The sequence below is a fragment of the Ciconia boyciana genome, chromosome 5 (genome assembly GCF_034638445.1).
Source record: "Ciconia boyciana chromosome 5, ASM3463844v1, whole genome shotgun sequence".
NCBI classification, from domain to species: Eukaryota; Metazoa; Chordata; class Aves; order Ciconiiformes; family Ciconiidae; genus Ciconia; species Ciconia boyciana.
In genome coordinates, this window is record NC_132938.1 from 65920648 (window position 1) to 65942446 (window position 21799).

The 21799-nt window shown below is 48.7% G+C and overlaps 2 protein-coding genes and 1 long non-coding RNA gene across 6 annotated transcripts; 1 reads left to right on the plus strand and 2 right to left on the minus strand.

The window, feature by feature from the left end:
- Positions 1-1436: 1436 nt before the first annotated feature.
- LOC140652483 (estradiol 17-beta-dehydrogenase 11-like) lies at positions 1437-9708 on the minus strand. Its single transcript, XM_072863348.1, has 7 exons — positions 9164-9708; positions 7144-7251; positions 6375-6506; positions 5031-5137; positions 3619-3756; positions 3239-3355; positions 1437-2126 (listed from the first exon to the last, which is right to left on the minus strand). The coding sequence occupies exons 1-7, from the start codon at positions 9371-9373 to the stop codon at positions 2039-2041; spliced, it is 900 nt and encodes a 299-aa protein (XP_072719449.1). The 5' UTR covers positions 9374-9708; the 3' UTR covers positions 1437-2038.
- Positions 9709-9830: 122 nt separating this feature from the next.
- On the plus strand, positions 9831-15036 carry LOC140652485 (uncharacterized). 4 transcript variants are annotated; one of them, XR_012042826.1, is made up of 3 exons: positions 9831-10646; positions 12308-12466; positions 14400-15036. It is a non-coding gene; the product is annotated as an uncharacterized lncRNA (long non-coding RNA). The 4 variants fall into 4 exon arrangements; XR_012042829.1 differs by having other exon boundaries at positions 12341-12466; XR_012042827.1 differs by having other exon boundaries at positions 9831-10296; positions 10401-12466.
- Positions 13033-21785, minus strand: LOC140652484 (estradiol 17-beta-dehydrogenase 11-like). Its single transcript, XM_072863349.1, has 7 exons — positions 21170-21785; positions 19154-19261; positions 18386-18517; positions 17044-17150; positions 15629-15766; positions 15249-15365; positions 13033-13729 (listed from the first exon to the last, which is right to left on the minus strand). The coding sequence occupies exons 1-7, from the start codon at positions 21377-21379 to the stop codon at positions 13642-13644; spliced, it is 900 nt and encodes a 299-aa protein (XP_072719450.1). The 5' UTR covers positions 21380-21785; the 3' UTR covers positions 13033-13641.
- Positions 21786-21799: the final 14 nt, after the last annotated feature.

Here is a 21799-nt window from a genome sequence, read left to right on the forward strand (position 1 = left end):
AGCTGGATGAAGAGGGCTCTCCCTTTTCTGAAGAACCTCAGTTTCCAGAACAACATGAAATGCTCAGGTGAGCGGGATGGATTCTACTGGTAGCCACTCATTTCTGGCTGTGCCAAAGGTGGCAGCGTGTTCAGGCCTCCCTCGGATGGCTGCGAGCCAGCAAGTGCCTGGCACAGTCGGGAGTTGCACAAGTAGGTGGAAAGATAATCTGTGCTCTGAAGAGGTCTTTGACCTGTGTTTCATCGGGTGCTGTTCTCTTGTACCACAGGCCAAAGACCTTTGGGGGTTTAACCTCCTGGTCAAGGTGGGTCCCATCAGAGCAGGCTGCTAGCTTGTGATGAGGAGCTGTGAGAAGGCTCATCTGGAGCCTTCCCCCATTCACCCTCTGCCCCCTGGCCTGGCACCCACATTTAAGCCCTGGCCTCAGCCCTGGCCCTTGCATGGGCTGCTCTGTTGGCGTGCCATGCCTGGCCCTGTACCTCACTGATCCTGATGTGGCTTCCTGGTGTGACCAGGGACATCCCTCGTCCCTGGCCTGGTGGTCGGCAGACTCTGGCTGACCCTTTCACTGTTGTGGCACCTGCTCCGCCGTCCTTGCTCAGGAGCAGTGGGGCAGTGCTCCATTGGTAGGATGCCTGCCTCACCCCCACCTGTGGCACCTGTTGTGTCTCCTCCTGATAAGAATCCCTGCTCTGCTGCTCCCCTGCTCCTGGAAGGGGCAGAGCAGGGTTGGGAAGGTAAAGCCCAGGATCACACAGGGATGTCGTTGCTGCAGCATCTTCTCCAGTTAGCGAGGCAGCATTTCAGAGGAGTGGAATACATAAACCCTCAGTCTGGTGCACATGTGTTTGAAGAGAAGGAAGGAAGAGAGGTATGTGGAGGCACATATGTTATCTGGTGTCTGTATGTGTGTAACTTTGTACTGTGATGAATGTGTGTGTTAGTCAAAATGAAGACATATTCAGGAGTTTCCAGGACTTCCGGCCTTCTCTTGCATTGTACATAGGTGCAGCAGCTCTGTGGACTTCAACTTAAACTCGCCCGCTGCACATGAATGAAGGCTTTTCTGGCTCAGCATAACCTTGCTCTTTTCTTCAATACACGAGTCTGACTTATGAATACTGAAGCAGACAGACTGCAGAATTTTCATTAGATTGGATTATTTGCCTTGTAATGTAATGAGAAAAATAGTCCAACTTGGTCTGTGTTCTCATGTAATAAATCACATTCTCTAGCATGCATGAAATGCAGGAGGGCAGCCGGTAATTTGTAGAGAAATACTGCAGTTTTCACAGGACGGTGTGTTAAAGGTGTCTGGGAATTGCAGATGAGCAGTGTGAGAAATGATATGGGGAAAGGGTGTGTTATTGATACTGTACCTTAAATGCACCTCTAGGACCTGGTTATGACTTTCACTGCCGAGAGACACCTTTGGGTTAGAGAACTGTATTTATTTGGAATAAGGCATGTTGATGGTGCTAATGTATAACTGATAATCGATGTAATTAGGTATTATATTACATATAAGCCTGTACTATTTCAGGTACTCACTACAAAAGCACATGAAATTCACTGTGCATTACAGCATTTTTTAAAATTAAAAACATAAATTGAGGTCAAACAGGCCACCCACCTCCTCTATAAATTGGTTCTTGCAAGATACCTTTGCTCAGGGACGAGTCCAGATTAACATATTCTCAGGCAATCCCTCTGCATTCAAGTAGGCAGCTGTGCTGTCCCAAAGATGGGCTTTGCAGGAATTCCTGTCTGCCTCAGCACTGGGAGATAGAGGTGATGTGATGTACAGCCAAAGCAGCCCTTTAGACTTCTAGAGATGCATTTCTGCTTTGTTAACTCTCCATGTTATGCAGGTATGTCCCTGCTGCAGGTTTGGGATAAACCCTTAGGTCTGCTTGGAGAAATGGTGGCCTGGAAGCATCTGTCTTAGTTCTGCTCTGAATCAAACCAGCTGAACTATGCTCAGCACATGTTCTGTTTTCACTAGTGCCACTGGGAATTTAGAATCAATTTTTGTTTTTCACTGGGTGCTTCTCTGCCCAATGACTGCATCAAACTTGACATCGGTCAGCTTTTTCAGAACAGCCAAGGCACGTTCTGGAAACAACCTGAAAGAGATAATAACATGACATTAAATGTATGATAAGAAACTTAAATTATGGGAAAAGTGGCACTGCAGGTGAGGGAAGAGCTGGTCTCGGAGAAGAATGCGTGCACACACGTGGACTGAGAGTAAGACTTAAACCAGGCATAAATTTCCAAAGAATGCACAGCCCTCATCAGTCTCTGTCTAGTTTTAACTCCAGTGCCACCCATCTCCTTTTATGACAGTTCCAAGGCCAGGTATCTACTGGGCAGTATTTGGGTTGTAATATTGCTGCAGGAACCAGGAAGTTTTAATATTGAACACAGATGTGCATTTGCTTTCTCTTTGCTTTCAAAACCCTATCTGGTTAATTTGGGGAATTCCTGGGGGAAGGAACCCCAAACATCTTTACACCTCCTCATAAAAAAAAATTTGGGGTTAGACCCAAGTTTGCTGGCTTTCACAAACAAAAAATTACCAAGTGCTTAATGAGATACTGTAGAAGTAAACTGAAAACTTAATTTGTTGTTCTGATGTTAATTCTAGGTTTGGAACCGAGTTCTGATGAAAACATCTCCTCAGCAGAGCAGCTACACTGGATATTAAAGACATATGAGAGGACAAATCTTGCCTTACATGGCAGAGAGAAGCAGTAAAGCCCTTTTGAAGCAACCTTCCCAGCCTCTGTGACCAAAATCTTTGGTGTTGGCACGAAGAAACAAATACTACCAAGCAGCAGGTCCTCAGCTCTGTCTGGAACTTCTCTGAGGCTGCTGTTTCAGAGAAAGTGTTGTTTGCAGGCAAAAGGGAAGTGGTGATCTGTGAAGAAGTGTTATCTTGTTCTCCCTCTCCTTCCCTATCAGCCTGTAGAGCGGTTGAGTTCTCCACTGAGAACAGTTAGCTGCAGAAAGTGGATCATAATGACCTATGAGAGGACTCAAGAACATTTTTCTGTGGATGATGTCTGCTGTTGTCATTAGAAAGAACCACACTATTTGGTTACCTTGTGATGTGTTCAAAAATAAAACTTAATCTTAAATCAGATGTTACAAGTTTGAGGGTTGTACACTCAGGTAGTTATATTTGACACGTGGCAGGGGGTTTTGTTTGTTTGGGTTTTTTTTTTCTACTTACCTTTCAAGAAGTAGAGCAACGCGTTGATTTGATGGAACAAAAACCATTTTCTGGTTGGTCAGTATTCCTTCCATCAGGGCCTCTACAACTTCTTCAATCTCCAAAATCTTTCCAAGCCTACACAGGAAAGCATACATGTAAGAGCTACGGTGGTAAAACAGGGGTAGTACTCGCTGATGTAGGATGCTTCACATATGCACAAACTTGGGTAATTCAAATGCAACTATTAAGTGGGTTAAGTGACACTGCAGATTTTCTTTAGCCAATTGTACGTACTGTTTTTATATAGTCAGTTGGAATACAAGGCCTAAAGCTGGGGCTAATAGGTAGCGCCTTGATGCAAAGAAGGAAGGACAGGAAGGCAGAGTTTTGATAGTTACCTTGTACTGGGGTTTTTGACAAATCCAGTGTTTATAAAAACCGGACAAAGACACGTAGTTTTTATGCCGTCCTTTCCCAGGGTAGACAGCTCCTCTGTCAGAGCTTTGTGAAATCCAACTGCAGCAAACTTGCTTGAACTGCAGGAGGGGAAAAAGCACAAATGAGAAGGCAGAAATACTATTTCTAACTTTCTACAAAGGGAAATGGCCTAAAAGATCACACAGTACTGACTAGGAGGCAAAAAAAAAAAAAGTAATCCAGCTGAGAGGCAGGGCAGAGACTAATTCTAACTTTCCCTGTGCCAGAGTGTAGCGCTGGATGAGACATTGCTGCTTGGGGAGTAATTGTGGCATGCAGAGCGGGTGTCTTTCAGAAAAAGTTGCCTTAGTGGTGAACAGACAGACAAATGTCAGGAGTTCTTAGAAAATTATAATGAACGTGCATCAATCGATGGACTTCCCGCTTGCCCCGTGTGAGAAGATTCTTTGAAGGAATTCAGCCTGAGTCTGTAAAATTAAGATGGACGGGCAGGGTAGAAATGGAGAACAACCCTCTACTGTTTCTTGTGCCACACAGGAGTGTCCTGTGACATTTGCGTGTGAGGTTTGAAATAGATGAGCATTATGCATGCAAAATTGAGGAACATACTGCCACAGAAATTGGTGCAGGTCAGGAGTATAAATCAACTCCAAAGAAAGTAGAACCAGAGAATCAGTTTATTGACTGCTATTGATTTGGACAGCATAATCCCAGTAAAATCCTTGGCTGGGGAGTTCTCACATTGCCAAGAGTGAGTGACTCTCTAAGACAGAGTGTTCCCAGGGGAAGATTGCTCTGCCTGGAGCTGCTATTATAGAGGGCTAGATCTGACACAGAATGGCAATATGCAATCTAACAGTTTTTCTGTTCACACGCCGTGATTTTCTAGATGTGTTTCAAGTAGAACAGCAATTTTATCTCATGATGGCAGAAGTATTTCTATACACTACAGTCACTGCCACAGTGGTAGAAAGATCAAAAGCTACTCATTAGGGTTTTACTTGACATCACTACAACAACTCGTAGGAGTGCTACTTTCTAAGACTGAGAAGGGAAGAGGATACCTTTTTTGCTAAGGAAAAGTCTGGATTGCTGAGGGAGAGAAAAAAGGAGAAGCTTTCATTAGTTGATGTGTCACGTGACTATTCCTTCACACAAGCATTGCTGCTAATTCAGTCAGAGCTAATAAGCAAATCAGCGGGAACCTCCAGGCATCCTTAAGTGCTGGCTGTTGTGCTTTTTTCCTCCTTAGCACTGTCCTTTGGACGTACCGTATTCAGTGGGAGGATTATTTTGGTTACTCTGTGCTTGCTGATGGAGAAGATGCAATTAAAAATAAAAAATGAAGAGAGCTGATTGTAAAATCACTTACCAATAAGCCACCATGAAAGAAGTCACAAAATGACCTGCTGCCGAAGCCACCGTGACAATGTGACCGTGGTTGTTGTTCATCATGGTTGGCAGAAAAGCTCTTGTGGTCTTGAAAGTCATTTAAACCAAGAGGCAAAAATGTGGGGGGGAGGAAAGGGGGGAAAGAACAATGTTTTCTTAGGCATATTCAGCACTGACCCTGACTATCATTGATTAAGCGAGTAATGCTATCGCTAATGCTACATGCTGCACAGCACCTCAGATTCTGAGAGCCACAGAGATACCCGTTCACCATTCAGCTGGTACAACTGGCAACCTATTTTCCAAACGGGAATGTTTCAGGAAGTCGGCTATAAACAGGAGCTGATTCTCACATCTTTCCTATGCTGCTTTTTAGGTTTCAGGTGTCAGCGCCAATGCTGCCAGTGTCTCACCCCAGCACGTACAATAAAATGCTCGTCAATCTGTAGCATCTCTTTGCTGCTGCTGCTGCAAACAACGAGCCCTTAACAGCTGAGACCCTCCCACTCTGTAACCCCTGCTGGCAGCTGCCCTACCCCAGGAGTCAGCTGCTGGCATGCCAAGGACCCAAGGCCCAGCTCTGATAGGGCCCAGCTGCGTCACCTCGACTCAGACTGCTGGGAGAAAGCTGTGAGAAAGTCCACAGAGAGATGAGAGAGGTACAAATCATGAGGAGTGGCAGGATTGATGGGAGACAGGTTTGGAAGTAGCTCAAGGAGCCAGGAGGCAAGGCAGTGACGCAGAGGTACAAACCGCGAGGGGAAGAGTGCCCGGGGAGATTGGCCGGGCTGGTGGGTGCAAGTCAGGGAGGGGCCAGGCCTCGCTGTGTCCTGCGGCCGGGCTGTGCTGGGAGCTGCAGGGCTGGCCCTCCCCTGCTCTGCCCAACCTGTGCCTGCCTGGCCATTCCGGCCAGGTGCTGGCTGCCTTTTGTGTGGGTCAGCTGATAAAAACATTGCTTTGTATTTTTCAGCTGTGTATCTTCTACCTGCAGGGTCTTGGCACTCAGCTGCGGGTGCCCAAACTGGCCAATGCAAAGAGGAACCCTAATACACCTCTGACAGAGACCAACCCTTGCTGCAGATGAGGCTGTCGCTGGCTAGCTCACGCAGAGAAAAGAGGGAATGAAAAAACTGGGCCAGGCTCAGATCAGCAAGAGGTTAATCAAGTTTCCCAACGGTCAGTCTAGCTGGGTGCCCCTGTGCTAGACACGTCCAAAAGACGCTTCTGTAATTCACTGGTAGCTGAAAATACTTGTTAGTCTAAACATGCCTCCTCAGCAACGCTCCCAAAAAAACGTAGGTATGCAGGCGGTAGTGGTCCTTACCCAGATGTGAGCAAGAATGTTGACTTCAAACATTCTTTCAACCTGGTGGTCCTGAGTCGAGAGCAGGTCAGCAGCTGTAATCACACCAGCGTTATTCACCAGGATGGAGATGTCCCCAATTTCCTTTTTCACCTTTTGGACAGAAAAAAACCAGAAGGGTGCATGTCATTCGTTATCAGAAAAATGCAAGGCTGTGGAAGATGAGCGACAATTAATTTAATTCTTAACGCTGTTTCTTTTAGGGAGAGGAAGATCGCGCCACATTTCCAGATGTGGTAGGAACTGTGCGGTAGTACCGTGAAATCTCGTTTAGACCTGATGCTTCTCCCTTAATTACTGCCAGTATTCAGAGTCTTCCACACATTGCCCACAGACACAGTATGCTCTGTGTAGTCACAGCTGGGACTATGGACGTAGAGAGTGTTTTGAGCCAGCTGGCCCATATGCTTTACAATAAAATGTTTCAAATGTCCTCAGCGTTGTCTGTGTGCTGTTCAGGAAACTACAAGGCAGAAGTTCCTTCAGGGGCTGGAAGTCTAAAGAGCAAACTTGGCAATGAGGCGTGATATGCCAGACCCTCACAAAAGAGGATGAGACCGGCTGCGATCTCAGAAGTGCTACTTCACTCTCGGTACAGAAAGCAGCAAGAAGTGGGGAGATTCCAAGGGCTTGCATGGTTTGCGTACAATACCTCTTCTCTTGTTTTCCTGACTTTCCTGAAAACGGAGCACGTTTGGGTAAGCCCTTGGCCGTGCCCCTGCTCCCCTACCTTCTCTGCGGCACTGTAGATTTCCTCCCTTTTGCTGCAGTCCACCACGAAGGCTTGAACAGTGGCTCCCAGCCTTTCGCATTCTGCTGCCGTGTCCTCAACACCATGCTGTAACAGGCAGAAAAGAAAGACGTGTGTGCACAACTGTACCCTGCCCACATGTTGCTGCTCGGGCACCGCAGCAGACCAGTTAGAGGCTGAAGATGTCTTTTGATTGCATAATCATTGCCAAGCCCCTGAACAGTGCATGGCTACCCAGGGAAAGAGCTGTAGCCGGGGTCTGTGGGAGGACTGGTATTCTGACCTCAAATTTCGAACCTGCGTAGAGCGACTGCCAGAAAGGGAATGTGGCACCACGAGTGAGTTTGCCTTGGTAAAGCACACGTAGCTAGGCTGCAGAAAGGGGGCACTCAGTGACTTTCACAGCACAGCAGGCAGACACCACGACTGTAAGCAGAACTCTTAAAACACAGGCCCAGCTGACGCCCTCGAGATATGAAAAGCAGCCCTATGCGTTTCTGTATTCACAGACCGGATGTGAGAAGAGAGGTATGCTCCAAAGTGCACAATGTAGAGAGACGTTTCTTATGAGAACAGCATTTGACACATACAGAACAGAAGCTCCCCTAAGTCCTTGTATCAGCCCACTCAGTGAGGGCAGAAGGGACTTTGCCTGTAGCCTTGTCCCCAGGTGCCAGAAAGCCATGCCAACGGGGACCTGTGCCGTGAAAAGCCCCAGTTCACAAATGGCCTGGGGCAGCTCAGCACTTGACAGAAGCTGTGCAGGTCCCTGGGGTGGGTGGCTGGGCAGCTCCCCTCAGCCTCAGCTGCTGCTTAAGGCTGATGGCCCCCAGGAATGAGGCCTTTGTCAAGGCAGCTGGACTGGAGAAGCATACTCCCAAAACATTTGGGATCCACCACCGCCTTTGGTGTTGTATTTCAGTGCCTGCTTACACCCACCCTTACAACATATTTCCCAGCACCAAAGCCAGGTCTCACTCGCTACTAAGTTTATTCCTTTGTCCCCCATTCCAGTGAACATGGACAACACTCAACTTGGCAGCAGCCCTTTAGACATCAGGAGACTGGTGCCATGCCTCCTCCCACCCCTCCAGAGTCTGGCCTTAGCTGTAATGGGTAGCACAAACAGACACTGAAAATATTCAACAATATCCTCCCTATTTATACATCCCCTTAGGCTAGGCTTGCCTTGGTTTTTTTTTTTTTTGTTTGTTTGTTTGTTTCTTTGTGGTGGGCTAGTTTTTTTTGCAGCTTCAGGATGACACGATGAACTCCTCTGCAGTTTCTGCTCCACTGTGTCAGAAACCTTGCCCGCGCACTGCTGCACGGCCACTCACCCCCTCTGTACAGCCGATCACTCCTACGCACAGTACTTTGCCTACTGAACGACATTCTGCATGTTTGTATCCGTCTATCCTCTGCTTGCCAAGGTCTTTTTGCATTCTAGTCAATTTAGCTCAAATAAAGAGTTTGGGCTAGTGTAAACATTTAGCAAGGTGCCATCTACACCGTAACTGTGCCAGAGGGCAGTTACACACAGCTCAACGCAGTGATGCCCGTCAATACGAATAAAGAGACACATCTTCCAGCAACATACACAAAATATCTGAGGCTAGAGACACAGCGAGCAGAAGGTAAACCTGCTTCTCTGTAGAAACAGGCTTCTGGTCTCAGCGTGCCTTTTTCTGCCAGCCTAGGCAGTGGTTCCAACAGCAGCTTGCCAACCACTGCGTTCCCTCTCACAGGTACTCTTTGACGTGCTGCGCATGCTACCTCGCTGATTAGCACCGAGTAACCCAGACACCTACGTCCCCTGGTGCAAGTGGGGCCAAACCCTCTACTGGCGCTCAGCGTCCCAGTCAGTGAGCTGACCGTGAGCCGATGGGAGCGGACGTGGAAGGAGGTGATGTGGATGCAGGTTGTATGCAGCCCTTCTTACGCTATTAAAAACCCAGCGGCCTCAGAGATTGACGAGTCAAGTCATGAATGGTACTGTTACCTTATTGATGTCCCACAGAACCAGTCTGCTTTGACGCTTGGCGAACTCGAAGGCCGTTGCTCTCCCTACACCGTGGCCAGCACCCGTGATGAGAACGAGCTCTCCACTGACAGACTTTCTCTTCGCAGGGACAAAAAGCTTCACAAAAGCCTCTAAGTAGGAGTAAATGAGCGTAGCCAAAAACAGGAGGAGATCCAGAAACGGATTCATCGCTGTTCTGAAAGTCCTTTGATTGCCAGACTGAACTTGAATCTCTTTTGACGAGGATGTGGGTTGTTGATTTACCAGCAGCCCGCGGCCCGGCGGAGCACGCACCGCTCGTCCTGTCAGTCACGGGCCTCTGCCCGGCAGGAACCACCCCCTCGCCGCGGCCCTCCCCGCGCCGCCGGCCCGCCCCGGCCGGGCCCCAGGCTCCCCTCGCCGCGCGGGGCTCCGTGACACGCGGGACCGCGATCGCCGAGGCCCGACCGCAACCGGGGCGCGAGGAGCGGCGGCCGCCAACCGCCCGACCGGCCCCGCGCCCGGCCCCTCCTCCCAGGGGCGCAGCAACCAATCAGAGAGCGGCGGTTCGGGGGGGCGTGCCCATGGGAGGGGAAAAGCCGGTGGGCTGGAGGCGCTCTCGATTGGTGGCCCTCCGCCCAATGAGAGGCGAGCTTGTAAAGGGGGCCGTTGGCAGCGGCGGCCCTCGGGCGGGAGGGGTAGCGCGGCCCGGCCCGGCCCGGCCCGGCCCGGCCCGGCCGGTAGCGGGCGGCGCTCGGGGGCCCCGGCGGGTCCCTGCCCGGGCTCGGGGAGGGGGCGGTAGCTGGGAGCGGGCTGCCTCGCCCAGCCGGTCCAGCGCCCGCATCGCAGGCCTGGGTCCGCGGCCGGGCCCGGCCCTATGGAGCTGAGGCGGGGGTTGCTCCTGCCGAGGTGCGGTCGGTGGCGGCGTCGATGGTACTCCTCGCCGGCGCCCTGCGTGCGGCGACGGTGACCGGTTTCGCTCGGGCAGTCGCCGTGTTTTCTTTCACTGTTGCGCTGTCCGCCCAGCCTGCCCGGTGTGCTCTCCAGCGCCGCCCGCCCCTCAGCGCAGCTACAGAAATGTGGCTCTTATGTCGTTTCTGCCCTTTTGGCTGAGGAGAATGCAGTTGGTGGAGGTGTGCAAAAAGCTCAGTGTTTTGCCTTTGTTGCGATCTTGCTGGATGGCATTCATCGGTCCCCCCGTGACTGTTCTATCTCTGCTTTGTTTGCCTCCACATAGGTGACAGCATAGTCGCACTGCAGTTCCTCTCCCAGGCCTTGTGTCAACCAGCAGCAAAGCATGTTCTTGTTTGTCGTTTGCTGCAGGTGGAAGGGGGACAGAAGTGGCAATAAAATTGCTCATCCAGTTACTGGCAAAAACATCTTGAGGGTCCCCTAAACTTTTTATTGTAATTCTGTCTCGAATCCTGCTGCGTGACTGCCCAGTCACTCAGTCTCATGAGGTCCTTGAGCAGTTTTCTTCATGGTGAGTCTCAAGTTCTTCCTTCCTTTGCATACCTGTGTGTTGTCAGGAGGCTTTGTCCCCTACCTTCTTCTTCCAGGTCACTTAATGGAAGCTGAATGGCACAAGTCCTTTCCACTTGTGGCACTCCACAGGTGATCTCTTGGCTAGCTGTTACCTCTTATTCTGTCTTTTAATTAGTTATCCATACCCAGACCCATAGCATCTTATGCTATGGCTTCTTAGTTTCCTCATGTCCTTTGGAAAATGGCATTGACTGTATGAATTGGGTCATCCTTATCTAACTGATTCTAAACTGCACAACGCACTTGGACTTGCTTGTGTGTAATGGAGCATCCACAACTTTAACCAGAACAGGAATGCTAATAGGAAATGGGAGACAAATAGTTTCAGGTGGTTCATCCAGCTCTAACAATGTAACTGCATGGTCTTACTTGAAAAGGATTGCTGACCTTACTCCTTTGCTTTTCAATTAGAAAACTAGATGTATCCAGGTCATGTTCCTAATTTTACTTAACGATATATTTGAGCTGCTTGGAGAAGAGTTAAGGTTGCATGAACATCTGTCCTCTGACGAAAATCAGTCTCCAGTTAAGATTAGAGTTGTTGAAAAGGATTTTTTTTGTCCTGGTGGTTTGGCTGCACCGTTGCACATCTTGTCTGTAGGAGATGGCTCCAGCAGAGAGATTCAGAGCTAGGCTCTTCCTACTTTCTTCTTGGAACTTCATTCTGTTCTTAATTAACACATCGGTGTTTGGGCCAGACCCTAATTGCACAGCTCAGCAGTGCTGTCATTTTCCTGGCATGGGGCTCCAGTCAGTGCTGTGGCTGAGACAGAGGAGGCAGGGAGGGCAGAGAAGCACCGACTCCAAGAGACGCCTCAGAGGGAGGCAGAGCACGAGGCCAGAGTCGCTAACCTGACTCATAACGAGTTCTAAGCCAGAGTGTGAGGTATCATTCTTCAAATTTGGGACTTAGCTGTAGGTGGCTATATGAAGCTTGCTTGCATAGGCTCCTGCTAGGCACCCATAATGACCAGACTTTGGGATAAGCTTCAGTTGTCTGTTGTGGCCAGGAAGAGAACTGAGGAGCCCAGAAGGCTTGATGGTTCAATTCTGTCACTGGTGTTCAGGAGATGAAGGTTTAAATCCTTGCTTTTGCATCTGTTTATGCCAAGCAGAAGACTTGCAGTCTCAGGCAACGTGGAGAAGAGCAAGTGGCTCTCAGTTGTGCCAGGCCTGTCCTCTTAGCAAGAGCTGAATACGTAGCTCAAATAGAAGCACAAGCAGCACAAAACAAAGAACTTCTTTCAGAGTAGACACAAGACATTAAATCACTGTTCTCAGATTTGGGAGATGCCTCTGAGGCGGGGAAAACAGACTTACAAAGTAACTCACTGAACATGCATGCAAATTGTCCTCCGTTATCCTTCAGGACTCAAAGCATGTTTCTCAAATGTTTTGGGGTTTGGAGGGTCTTGGTTTTAAATACAACCCATGTCTAATACTCTTTAACTGGCTTTGAACTTTTTTTTTGATGCCCTGAATTTTGCAAACCCCTTCTTTCTTTTCCTTTCCTGGCTACAGCAATCTTGCACTGTAGTTCCCAAGCTGGGAACTTGTGCTTTGACACGCTCTGAGTGTCCTGTTATGTGAATGTTACAGGAACAAAAAGGAAACCATTTTTGTGTCATTTAGCAACCATTTGTGCTGCCAGCAGTGCAAACTTCTACCTGTTGCCACCTAAGAGCAGGAGGAGCTGGATGAAGAGGGCTCTCCCTTTTCTGAAGAACCTCAGTTTCCAGAACAACATGAAATGCTCAGGTGAGCGGGATGGATTCTACTGGTAGCCACTCATTTCTGGCTGTGCCAAAGGTGGCAGCGTGTTCAGGCCTCCCTCGGATGGCTGCGAGCCAGCAAGTGCCTGGCACAGTCGGGAGTTGCACAAGTAGGTGGAAAGATAATCTGTGCTCTGAAGAGGTCTTTGACCTGTGTTTCATCGGGTGCTGTTCTCTTGTACCACAGGCCAAAGACCTTTGGGGGTTTAACCTCCTGGTCAAGGTGGGTCCCATCAGAGCAGGCTGCTAGCTTGTGATGAGGAGCTGTGAGAAGGCTCATCTGGAGCCTTCCCCCATTCACCCTCTGCCCCCTGGCCTGGCACCCACATTTAAGCCCTGGCCTCAGCCCTGGCCCTTGCATGGGCTGCTCTGTTGGCGTGCCATGCCTGGCCCTGTACCTCACTGATCCTGATGTGGCTTCCTGGTGTGACCAGGGACATCCCTCGTCCCTGGCCTGGTGGTCGGCAGACTCTGGCTGACCCTTTCACTGTTGTGGCACCTGCTCCGCTCTCCTTGCTTGGATCTGGTTACCATTTTCATTGCTGAGACACACCTTTGGGTTAGAGAACTGTATTTATTTGGAATAAGGAGTGTTGATGGTGCTAATGTATAATTGATAATCGATGCAATTAGGTATTATATTACATATAAGCCTGTACTATTTCAGGTACTCACTACAAAAGCACACAAAACTGTTCATTAGAGCACATTTTTTTAAATTTAAAAGGATAACTTGAGGTGAAATGGGCCAGCCACCTCCTCTATAAGTTGGTTCTTGCAAGATACCTTTGCTCAGGGACGAGTCCAGATTAACATATTCTCAGGCAATCCCTCTGCATTCAAGTAGGCAGCTGTGCTGTCCCAAAGATGGGCTTTGCAGGAATTCCTGTCTGCCTCAGCACTAGGAGATAGAGGTGATGTGATGTACAGCCAAAGCAGCCCTTTAGACTTCTAGAGATGCATTTCTGCTTTGTTAACTCTCCATGTTATGCAGGTATGTCCCTGCTGCAGGTTTGGGATAAACCCTTAGGTCTGCTTGGAGAAATGGTGGCCTGGAAGCATCTGTCTTAGTTCTGCTCTGAATCAAACCAGCTGAACTATGCTCAGCACATGTTCTGTTTTCACTAGTGCCACTGGGAATTTAGAATCAATTTTTGTTTTTCACTGGGTGCTTCTCTGCCCAATGACTGCATCAAACTTGGCATTGGTCAGCTTTTTCAGAACAGCCAAGGCACGTTCTGGAAACAACCTGAAAGAGATAATAACATGACATTAAATGTATGATAAGAAACTTAAATTATGGGGAAAAGTGGCACTGCAGGTGAGGGAAGAGCTGGTGTGGGAGCAGAAGCATGCACACACATGGACTAAGACTTAAACCAGGCATAAATTTCCAAAGAATGCACAGCCCTCATCAGTCTCTGTCTAGTTTTAACTCCAGTGCCACCCATTTCCTTTTATGACAGTTCCAAGGCCAGGTATCTACTGGGCAGTATTTGGGTTGTAATATTGCTGCAGGATCTAAGAAGGTTCAATATTGGAGAGATATGTGCATATTGAGTGTTTTATGCTCTGAAAAGCAGCAGGCCTATGGAAGGATGAGATGTTAAAACTGAAGTGCAGTTTCCTCACCTAGGATTTCTTCTCTTATAAGTCATGTCCCTTTGTGTCCCCACGCCCCAAATTAGGACAAAAAAAGTAAAGTTATCCTAAGAACTTTGACAGCATTTGGTTTGACTTGTCTATGCTTCTGCAGACTTACACTGTCAGCATGCAGCTCTTGGAGATGCAAAAAGACTTAAAAGTTTTTTCCTACTGTCTGGTGTCAAGTTTTGCAAACAAGATATTACCAAGTGTTTAATGAAATACAATAGAAGTTAACTGCAAAGTTAACTTAGTTGTTCTGATGTTAATTCCAGATTTGGAACCTGAGCTCTGGTAAAAATGCCTCCTCAGCAGAGCAGCTACACTGGATATTAAAGACATGTGAGAGGACAAATCTTGCTTTACATGGCAGAGAGAAGCAGTAAAGCCCTTTTGAAGCAACCTTCCCAACCTCTGTGACCTCAGTCTTTGGTGTTGACATGAAGAAACAAACACTAATAAGCAGCAGGTCCTCAGCTCTTTCTGGAACTATGCTGGGGCTGCTGGTTCAGAGAGAAACTGTTGTTCACAAGCCCAAGGGAAGTGGTGATCTGTGAAGAAGTGTTATCTTGTTCTCCCTCTCCTTCCCTATCAGCCTGTAGAGCAGTTGAGTTCTCCACTGAGAACAGTTAGCTGCAGAAAGTCAATCACAAGGACCTATGAGAGGACTCAGTCTTTGTGTATGATGTCTGCTGTTGTCATTAGAAAGAACCACTGCTATTTCATTACCTTGTTATGTGTTGTTCTCATACTAAAATATTTCAGATGGGTGGTTGTTTAAAAAATACTCTTGCAGACAGTTACATATTATCTATTTACTATAGGCATATTGATGTCAAATCTGGACTGATAAATAACTGATTATAGTGATGTCAAACACTGAAGATAATACAAAATAAATGAATCTGGTTGAATGTGAACTTCTGGTGTCAAGCTGTCATTCCAGGGTTTCTCTATGCTGCCAAACCATATCTTTTACTACCATGAGTGCAAAATGCAGTTCCTCATAAAATAAAACTTAATCTTTAATCAGATGTTACAAGTTTGAGGGTTGTACACTCAGGTAGTTAGTATTAATATGTTTTTCCCCGTCTCACCCCTTTTTTTTTTCTTTTGCTACTTACATTTCAGAAAGTAAAGCAATGCTTAGGTGTGATGGAACAAAAACCATTTTCTGGTTGGTCAGTATTCCTTCCATCAGGGCCTCTACAACTTCTTCAATCTCCAAAATCTTTCCAAGCCTACACAGGAAAGCATACATGTAAGAGCTACGGTGGTAAAACAGGGGTAGTACTCGCTGATGTAGGATGCTTCACATATGCACAAACTTGGGTAATTCAAATGCAACTATTATGTGGGTTAAGTGACACTGCAGATTTTCTTTAGCCAATTGTACGTACTGTTTTTATATAGTCAGTTGGAATACAAGGCCTAAAGCTGGGGCTAATAGGTAGCGCCTTGATGCAAAGAAGGAAGGACAGGAAGGCAGAGTTTTGATAGTTACCTTGTACTGGGGTTTTTGACAAATCCAGTGTTTATAAAAACCGGACAAAGACACGTAGTTTTTATGCCGTCCTTTCCCAGGGTAGACAGCTCCTCTGTCAGAGCTTTGTGAAATCCAACTGCAGCAAACTTGCTTGAACTGCAGGAGGGGAAAAAGCACAAATGAGAAGGCAGAAATACTATTTCTAACTTTCTACAAAGGGAAATGGCCTAAAAGATCACACAGTACTGACTAGGAGGCAAAAAAAAAAAAAAGTAATCCAGCTGAGAGGCAGGGCAGAGACTAATTCTAACTTTCCCTGTGCCAGAGTGTAGCGCTGGATTAGACATTGCTGCTTGGGGGAGTAATTGTGGCATGCAGAGCGGGTGTCTTTCAGAAAAAGTTGCCTTAGTGGTGAACAGACAGACAAATGTCAGGAGTTCTTAGAAAATTATAATGAACGTGCATCAATCGATGGACTTCCCGCTTGCCCCGTGTGAGAAGATTCTTTGAAGGAGTTCAGCCTGAGTCTGTAAAATTAAGATGGACGGGCAGGGTAGAAATGGAGAACAACCCTCTACTGTTTCTTGTGCCACACAGGAGTGTCCTGTGACATTTGCGTGTGAGGTTTGAAATAGATGAGCATTATGCATGCAAAATTGAGGAACATACTGCCACAGAAATTGGTGCAGGTCAGGAGTATAAATCAACTCCAAAGAAAGTAGAACCAGAGAATCAGTTTATTGACTGCTATTGATTTGGACAGCATAATCCCAGTAAAATCCTTGGCTGGGGAGTTCTCACATTGCCAAGAGTGAGTGACTCTCTAAGACAGAGTGTTCCCAGGGGAAGATTGCTCTGCCTGGAGCTGCTATTATAGAGGGCTAGATCTGACACAGAATGGCAATATGCAATCTAACAGTTTTTCTGTTCACGCGCCGTGATTTTCTAGACGTGTTTCAAGTAGAACAGCAATTTTATCTCATGATGGCAGAAGTATTTCTATACACTACAGTCACTGCCACAGTGGTAGAAAGATCAAAAGCTACTCATTAGGGTTTTACTTGACATCACTACAACAACTCGTAGGAGTGCTACTTTCTAAGACTGAGAAGGGAAGAGGATACCTTTTTTGCTAAGGAAAAGTCTGGATTGCTGAGGGAGAGAAAAAAGGAGAAGCTTTCATTAGTTGATGTGTCACGTGACTATTCCTTCACACAAGCATTGCTGCTAATTCAGTCAGAGCTAATAAGCAAATCAGCGGGAACCTCCAGGCATCCTTAAGTGCTGGCTGTTGTGCTTTTTTCCTCCTTAGCACTGTCCTTTGGACGTACCGTATTCAGTGGGAGGATTATTTTGGTTACTCTGTGCTTGCTGATGGAGAAGATGCAATTAAAAATAAAAAAATGAAGAGAGCTGATTGTAAAATCACTTACCAATAAGCCACCATGAAAGAAGTCACAAAATGACCTGCTGCCGAAGCCACCGTGACAATGTGACCGTGGTTGTTGTTCATCATGGTTGGCAGAAAAGCTCTTGTGGTCTTGAAAGTCATTTAAACCAAGAGGCAAAAATGTGGGGGGGAGGAAAGGGGGGAAAGAACAATGTTTTCTTAGGCATATTCAGCACTGACCCTGACTATCATTGATTAAGCGAGTAATGCTATCGCTAATGCTACATGCTGCACAGCACCTCAGATTCTGAGAGCCACAGAGATACCCGTTCACCATTCAGCTGGTACAACTGGCAACCTATTTTCCAAACGGGAATGTTTCAGGAAGTCGGCTATAAACAGGAGCTGATTCTCACATCTTTCCTATGCTGCTTTTTAGGTTTCAGGTGTCAGCGCCAATGCTGCCAGTGTCTCACCCCAGCATGTACAATAAAATGCTCGTCAATCTGTAGCATCTCTTTGCTGCTGCTGCTGCAAACAACGAGCCCTTAACAGCTGAGACCCTCCCACTCTGTAACCCCTGCTGGCAGCTGCCCTACCCCAGGAGTCAGCTGCTGGCATGCCAAGGACCCAAGGCCCAGCTCTGATAGGGCCCAGCTGCGTCACCTCGACTCAGACTGCTGGGAGAAAGCTGTGAGAAAGTCCACAGAGAGATGAGAGAGGTACAAATCATGAGGAGTGGCAGGATTGATGGGAGACAAGTTTGGAAGTAGCTCAAGGAGCCAGGAGGCAAGGCAGTGACGCAGAGGTACAAACCGCGAGGGGAAGAGTGCCCGGGGAGATTGGCCGGGCTGGTGGGTGCAAGTCAGGGAGGGGCCAGGCCTCGCTGTGTCCTGCGGCCGGGCTGTGCTGGGAGCTGCAGGGCTGGCCCTCCCCTGCTCTGCCCAACCTGTGCCTGCCTGGCCATTCCGGCCAGGTGCTGGCTGCCTTTTGTGTGGGTCAGCTGATAAAAACATTGCTTTGTATTTTTCAGCTGTGTATCTTCTACCTGCAGGGTCTTGGCACTCAGCTGCGGGTGCCCAAACTGGCCAATGCAAAGAGGAACCCTAATACACCTCTGACAGAGACCAACCCTTGCTGCAGATGAGGCTGTCGCTGGCTAGCTCACGCAGAGAAAAGAGGGAATGAAAAAACTGGGCCAGGCTCAGATCAGCAAGAGGTTAATCAAGTTTCCCAACGGTCAGTCTAGCTGGGTGCCCCTGTGCTAGACACGTCCAAAAGACGCTTCTGTAATTCACTGGTAGCTGAAAATACTTGTTAGTCTAAACATGCCTCCTCAGCAACGCTCCCAAAAACGTAGGTATGCAGGCGGTAGTGGTCCTTACCCAGATGTGAGCAAGAATGTTGACTTCAAACATTCTTTCAACCTGGTGGTCCTGAGTCGAGAGCAGGTCAGCAGCTGTAATCACACCAGCGTTATTCACCAGGATGGAGATGTCCCCAATTTCCTTTTTCACCTTTTGGACAGAAAAAACCAGAAGGGTGCATGTCATTCGTTATCAGAAAAATGCAAGGCTGTGGAAGATGAGCGACAATTAATTTAATTCTTAACGCTGTTTCTTTTAGGGAGAGGAAGATCGCGCCACATTTCCAGATGTGGTAGGAACTGTGCGGTAGTACCGTGAAATCTCGTTTAGACCTGATGCTTCTCCCTTAATTACTGCCAGTATTCAGAGTCTTCCACACATTGCCCACAGACACAGTATGCTCTGTGTAGTCACAGCTGGGACTATGGACGTAGAGAGTGTTTTGAGCCAGCTGGCCCATATGCTTTACAATAAAATGTTTCAAATGTCCCCAGCGTTGTCTGTGTGCTGTTCAGGAAACTACAAGGCAGAAGTTCCTTCAGGGGCTGGAAGTCTAAAGAGCAAACTTGGCAATGAGGCGTGATATGCCAGACCCTCACAAAAGAGGATGAGACCGGCTGCGATCTCAGAAGTGCTACTTCACTCTCGGTACAGAAAGCAGCAAGAAGTGGGGAGATTCCAAGGGCTTGCATGGTTTGCGTACAATACCTCTTCTCTTGTTTTCCTGACTTTCCTGAAAACGGAGCACGTTTGGGTAAGCCCTTGGCCGTGCCCCTGCTCCCCTACCTTCTCTGCGGCACTGTAGATTTCCTCCCTTTTGCTGCAGTCCACCACGAAGGCTTGAACAGTGGCTCCCAGCCTTTCGCATTCTGCTGCCGTGTCCTCAACACCATGCTGTAACAGGCAGAAAAGAAAGACGTGTGTGCACAACTGTACCCTGCCCACATGTTGCTGCTCGGGCACCGCAGCAGACCAGTTAGAGGCTGAAGATGTCTTTTGATTGCATAATCATTGCCAAGCCCCTGAACAGTGCATGGCTACCCAGGGAAAGAGCTGTAGCCAGGGTCTGTGGGAGGACTGGTATTCCGACCTCAAATTTCGAACCTGCGTAGAGCGACTGCCAGAAAGGGAATGTGGCACCACGAGTGAGTTTGCCTTGGTAAAGCACACGTAGCTAGGCTGCAGAAAGGGGGCACTCAGTGACTTTCACAGCACAGCAGGCAGACACCACGACTGTAAGCAGAACTCTTAAAACACAGGCCCAGCTGACGCCCTCGAGATATGAAAAGCAGCCCTATGCGTTTCTGTATTCACAGACCGGATGTGAGAAGAGAGGTATGCTCCAAAGTGCACAATGTAGAGAGACGTTTCTTATGAGAACAGCATTTGACACATACAGAACAGAAGCTCCCCTAAGTCCTTGTATCAGCCCACTCAGTGAGGGCAGAAGGGACTTTGCCTGTAGCCTTGTCCCCAGGTGCCAGAAAGCCATGCCAACGGGGACCTGTGCCGTGAAAAGCCCCAGTTCACAAATGGCCTGGGGCAGCTCAGCACTTGACAGAAGCTGTGCAGGTCCCTGGGGTGGGTGGCTGGGCAGCTCCCCTCAGCCTCAGCTGCTGCTTAAGGCTGATGGCCCCCAGGAATGAGGCCTTTGTCAAGGCAGCTGGATTGGAGAAGCATACTCCCAAAACATTTGGGATCCACCACCGCCTTTGGTGTTGTATTTCAGTGCCTGCTTACACCCACCCTTACAACATATTTCCCAGCACCAAAGCCAGGTCTCACTCGCTACTAAGTTTATTCCTTTGTCCCCCATTCCAGTGAACATGGACAACACTCAACTTGGCAGCAGCCCTTTAGACATCGGGAGACTGGTGCCATGCCTCCTCCCACCCCTCCAGAGTCTGGCCTTAGCTGTAATGGGTAGCACAAACAGACACTGAAAATATTCAACAATATCCTCCCTATTTATACATCCCCTTAGGCTAGGCTTGCCTTGGTTTTTTTTTTTGTTTGTTTGTTTGTTTCTTTGTGGTGGGCTAGTTTTTTTGCAGCTTCAGGATGACACGATGAACTCCTCTGCAGTTTCTGCTCCACTGTGTCAGAAACCTTGCCCGCGCACTGCTGCACAGCCACTCACCCCCTCTGTACAGCCGATCACTCCTACGCACAGTACTTTGCCTACTGAACGACATTCTGCATGTTTGTATCCGTCTATCCTCTGCTTGCCAAGGTCTTTTTGCATTCTAGTCAATTTAGCTCAAATAAAGAGTTTGGGCTAGTGTAAACATTTAGCAAGGTGCCATCTACACCGTAACTGTGCCAGAGGGCAGTTACACACAGCTCAACGCAGTGATGCCCGTCAATACGAATAAAGAGACACATCTTCCAGCAACATACACAAAATATCTGAGGCTAGAGACACAGCGAGCAGAAGGTAAACCTGCTTCTCTGTAGAAACAGGCTTCTGGTCTCAGCGTGCCTTTTTCTGCCAGCCTAGGCAGTGGTTCCAACAGCAGCTTGCCAACCACTGCGTTCCCTCTCGCAGGTACTCTTTGACGTGCTGCGCATGCTACCTCGCTGATTAGCACCGAGTAACCCAGACACCTACGTCCCCTGGTGCAAGTGGGGCCAAACCCTCTACTGGCGCTCAGCGTCCCAGTCAGTGAGCTGACCGTGAGCCGATGGGAGCGGACGTGGAAGGAGGTGATGTGGATGCAGGTTGTATGCAGCCCTTCTTACGCTATTAAAAACCCAGCGGCCTCAGAGATTGACGAGTCAAGTCATGAATGGTACTGTTACCTTATTGATGTCCCACAGAACCAGTCTGCTTTGACGCTTGGCGAACTCGAAGGCCGTTGCTCTCCCTACACCGTGGCCAGCACCCGTGATGAGAACGAGCTCTCCACTGACAGACTTTCTCTTCGCAGGGACAAAAAGCTTCACAAAAGCCTCTAAGTAGGAGTAAATGAGCGTAGCCAAAAACAGGAGGAGATCCAGAAACGGATTCATCGCTGTTCTGAAAGTCCTTTGATTGCCAGACTGAACTTGAATCTCTTTTGACGAGGATGTGGGTTGTTGATTTACCAGCAGCCCGCGGCCCGGCGGAGCACGCACCGCTCGTCCTGTCAGTCACGGGCCTCTGCCCGGCAGGAACCACCCCCTCGCCGCGGCCCTCCCCGCGCCGCCGGCCCGCCCCGGCCGGGCCCCAGGCTCCCCTCGCCGCGCGGGGCTCCGTGACACGCGGGACCGCGATCGCCGAGGCCCGACCGCAACCGGGGCGCGAGGAGCGGCGGCCGCCAACCGCCCGACCGGCCCCGCGCCCGGCCCCTCCTCCCAGGGGCGCAGCAACCAATCAGAGAGCGGCGGTTCGGGGGGGGCGTGTCCATGGGAGGGGAAAAGCCGGTGGGCTGGAGGCGCTCTCGATTGGTG

Bases quoted from the DNA above. Each gene is read 5' to 3' on its own strand.
- LOC140652483 (XM_072863348.1), bottom strand. From the start codon at position 9,373: ATGAATCCGTTTCTGGATCTCCTCCTGTTTTTGGCTACGCTCATTTAC. The intron at 6,507-7,143 runs GTAGGGGAGCAG...TCTGTCCAAAAG, and splicing joins TCTACAGTGCCGCAGAGAAG to GTGAAAAAGGAAATTGGGGA. The intron at 2,127-3,238 runs GTAAGTAGAAAA...TATCTCTTTCAG, and splicing joins GTTGCTCTACTTCTTGAAAG to GTTGTTTCCAGAACGTGCCT.
- LOC140652484 (XM_072863349.1), bottom strand. From the start codon at position 21,379: ATGAATCCGTTTCTGGATCTCCTCCTGTTTTTGGCTACGCTCATTTAC. The intron at 17,151-18,385 runs GTAAGGACCACT...ATGACTTTCAAG, and splicing joins ACATTCTTGCTCACATCTGG to ACCACAAGAGCTTTTCTGCC. The intron at 13,730-15,248 runs GTAAGTAGCAAA...TATCTCTTTCAG, and splicing joins ATTGCTTTACTTTCTGAAAT to GTTGTTTCCAGAACGTGCCT.